The 3,621-nt window shown below is 52.3% G+C and overlaps 1 protein-coding gene across 1 annotated transcript; it reads right to left on the reverse strand.

Moving 5' to 3' along the window:
* Positions 1–645: 645 nt before the first annotated feature.
* Positions 646–3,173, reverse strand: Trh (thyrotropin releasing hormone). Its single transcript, NM_013046.3, is given in 3 exon segments — positions 646–1,694; positions 2,182–2,397; positions 3,047–3,173. Coding segments are annotated over 2 exon segments (768 nt in total). The 5' UTR covers positions 2,390–2,397; positions 3,047–3,173; the 3' UTR covers positions 646–1,134.
* Positions 3,174–3,621: the final 448 nt, after the last annotated feature.

Here is a 3,621-nt window from a genome sequence, read left to right on the forward strand (position 1 = left end):
ACTCTGCCCTACCCGCAAAGGGGGCTGGGAAATGTAGTTGCCAAGTGTAGAGCAGCTCCCCTCTAACTCCCACCTATAATGAGTGTGGCAGTCTCAGTCCTAAGGCAGTGTTCTCATATACCCACACAAAGAAGTTGAACTCGGTTAAAGGTTGCAAAGGGACAACTCCTTTAGTTAGATATTTTAATATTACCTAGGAGGACTATGAGGCATGACAGGTAAACGTGTTCAGGACACTGATCAGGTGACTTCTGTCAGTTTGTAGCTCGCTTCCCAAGACACACTCCGGAAGCCCCCTAGTTTTAGTATCTTGATTGTATCCTGATCCTTTGCCTGGTTCTTGGTACTATCACAGGACCACCCTTCCTGCATTTCCCTCCCCACCCCCAAATCTGGTAGATTCAAGGCTCCATAGCTATATTCTTTAGTTCTTAATCTCCACCCACTACACCCAGCCAATCAAAGACTACAGAGTCAGACCCTTAGCCACAGTAACATTGTTCTGAGAATGGGAATAGGTAAGAGGGTCCCGATTTCCTCATGTAAGAGGGAGCTCTTTTAATGTCCTTTGGGAAGAGCTTGTGGCTGGGAGTCACCCCAATAAACCCCCAAAGAAAAACCTCAATCTACACAGAAGAGCAGAGCAACAGGTGACCTGGATATATTTTATTGTCATTGAGATTAACAAGAGCAGGGTTATATACAAGATGCGACCCCCCACCCCAAGGACATATCTAAACATCTCCCAAACTGCTCAGGGACCCCAACCTTGGAGGATGCGCTGAAGCTATACCAGGTCAGTCTTACCACATGGGGCAGATTACAGAAGTTTTAACACCAAAACATTTCAATTCTACCCTTCCTTTCTGAGGAGGTCCCTTAGAAGGTGTGAAAGAACCATCTTGGCCAGTGCTGAAGGGGTGTGACTCCCCACCCCCTTGCTTGAAGGGATAAGTAGGGTTTTAACTTCCTGACTGGCTTTCTAAAGTCTCTGAAGTCGGTAAGGAAGGGGTTTGGGTGGACGTTATGTACAGAGGGCCCAGGGTTAGCATCTAAGAGAGGACAGCTAGTGAAGGGAACAGGATAGGGAATACAGGGCTTACATCATCCTAGACCTAAAGCCTGACTCTGGCCTTACTCCTCCAGAGGTTCCTTGTCCCAGGGTTCCACTTGTGGGCTTTGCTTCACCAGGGTCTCCTGACCCCTGCTCAGGTCACCTAGAAGCTGGAGCAGGCCTGTTTGACCACAAGTCCCCTGGGGCCCACAGGGATGACCCAATGCCCTTTTGCCAGGATGCTGGCGTTTCTCAGGCATTAAGACACCCTCTCCCTCTTTTTCTTCCCAGCTTCTTTGGAGCTCGGGATCTATGAACCTCCGGCCTGGATGTTGCCTCTTGGTGACATCAGACTCCATCCAGGGGAAGGATCGCCTGCCAGGGTGCTGCCGCTTGACTTGGGGGACATCTGAGAACCAGGAATCCAGAAAGAAATCTGGTAACCAGGACCGTGGCATCCAGTCACTGTCCTCCTCATCTGCCCATGAATACTTGTCCTGGTTGGCACGTCGGCCGGGGTGCTGTCGTTTGTGGAGTCTCCAGGCTCCCCCTTCTCCCAAGTCTCCCCTCTCTTCAGCTTCAATGTCTTTTTCCTCCTCCTCCCTTTTGCCTGGATGCTGGCGTTTTGTGATCCAGGAGTCTGGAGAAGGAAAAGTCAGTGTGGGAGAACCTGACCCCCTTCATCAGAGACCCTCACTTTCAGGCTACATACCACTCTAGACATACTTTGTCATGGCAGCTCCTCCCTCCCATTGTCTGCTCCTCAGATCTTATAGACCCCCTCAGCCCCAGCTCTCTACTTTCTTGTGGGTGACCATAAGCCACTTCTTACTTGTATTTTCTGAATCTCAGTTTCCAGGACAAAATGGCAACAGGTCCTTATAGATAGATAGGGCCTTAGAGACAAGTGCTTAGTAAACAATAATTAAAGCTGTTGTGGATGGGGACCATATGAAGTTGTGACTACTCAAAGACTGCCTTCTGATTATTTCTAGCACTGAGAATTAATGTGGTCCCAAGGGCTGGTCACCTCCACGCCCTTTTGAGGAAGTGGCTATAAGGCTATGCGTTTCCTAAATCTGGAAGGGGACAGGTGCCCCACATGGCTCCCCTTCCCCTATACTTACCTAAGGCAGCACCGAGGTCCCCTCTCACCCGCTGGAGGTCTTTCCACAAGAATCGACGTTCTGGCCGGACCTGAACATTCTCCAGGCCAGGAAGGTCAGGAGTCACTGCACCTTCCTCCTGGGCTGCCTCCGGCAAGGCGCAGGATTCAGGGATACCAGTTAGGGTGAAGATCAAAGCCAGAGCCAGCAGCAACCAAGGTCCCGGCATCCTGGAGTCTAGGAGTCAAGGGCAGTGAGTATAAGGGCAAATACACCGCCTGCTCCGGGGTTGTCCCCTTCCCTTTCCCAGAATAAGGTCACCTGCCACTTATGCCAGGTGCAGCTGAGCCTCTGGCAACTCTCCTGATCGACCAGGGTGCCAAGGTGCCTATCCAAACTAGAAGGCAGGCGATGGAAAATCCACTGTCTCCACCATCCCCGTCTCTTAAAGCTGGGAGAGTCAGCGCTGCATCTGACACCCCTAACCCAGTGTACCCTTTAAGATTGCAGTGCTGACCAGTCATAGCAGCCAAAATTGTCCCCGAGGCTCCATCTACATTCTAACGCCAGCCCTTCACTGCAATCTCCTTACTCCAGAGCTGAAATTCTTGCTCACATATACGAACTCCCCATGCAACCCAATGCTCCCGTTTCTAGACTGGAAGACTCTCTTAGGGCGCCCACATCCTAATTTCAAAGTGAAGGTCCTATCTCTTAACATTAGCGTACAGATTCGAACTCTACGGTGGGTCCGACCATCCTGGTGTGGACCTACTGGCCGACCTCTTCCATCCAGAACTCCCAGTGCCCTGGCCAGTGTGCCCCAGGAAGGCGGTGAGCAAGGTGGAGGAGACACCTGTTTGGGATCCTAGGTCAGAGATATTACCTGCGAAGTGGAGACTCTGCAGAGCTTTCCAAGATGCTGAGCTGAAGAGTGCAAACTGGCTGGGTAGAGTTTGCAATACTCCCGAATCCAGGGTCGACTGCGCGCTCCTCCGAGGAGGGGCTGAGGCTTATATGAGCTGGAGACGCGGCGCCTGTGAGGTCAGCGGGGAGGGGGCGCAGGCCGAAGACAGGGGTGCTGACGGCAGAGCCGGGGGACCCGCCCGCTTTCCGGAAACCTGGTGGGGGCTGAGCGAGGAGGCACGGCTGGCGCAGGTTGGCGCCCAGCTCCGGAGGTCTGTTGACTAAGAGAACATCTGACTAGGGAACAAAGGGAGGGAGAGACGTCCCGGGAGTAGTCCGCGATGGAAAGGAGACAAGAGTGTGGACCAAATGACAAATGCACGCAGACATCCAGAGACAAGACAGATGCAGGGTGTGGGCAGCAAAATAAAGGAGATAGGGACTTGTGGCATCTGGGCTTGACTGTGTCACTGGCTGAGTTCCCCTCTAGTTTTCCCATCTGTGCAATGGGAGAGGGCAAGGCAGAAACCAGTTCCATGATGACAATTCTAAGGC

Source organism: Rattus norvegicus, chromosome 4, assembly GCF_021556685.1.
Source record: "Rattus norvegicus strain SHRSP/BbbUtx chromosome 4, alternate assembly SHRSP_T2T, whole genome shotgun sequence".
NCBI lineage: Eukaryota > Metazoa > Chordata > Mammalia > Rodentia > Muridae > Rattus > Rattus norvegicus.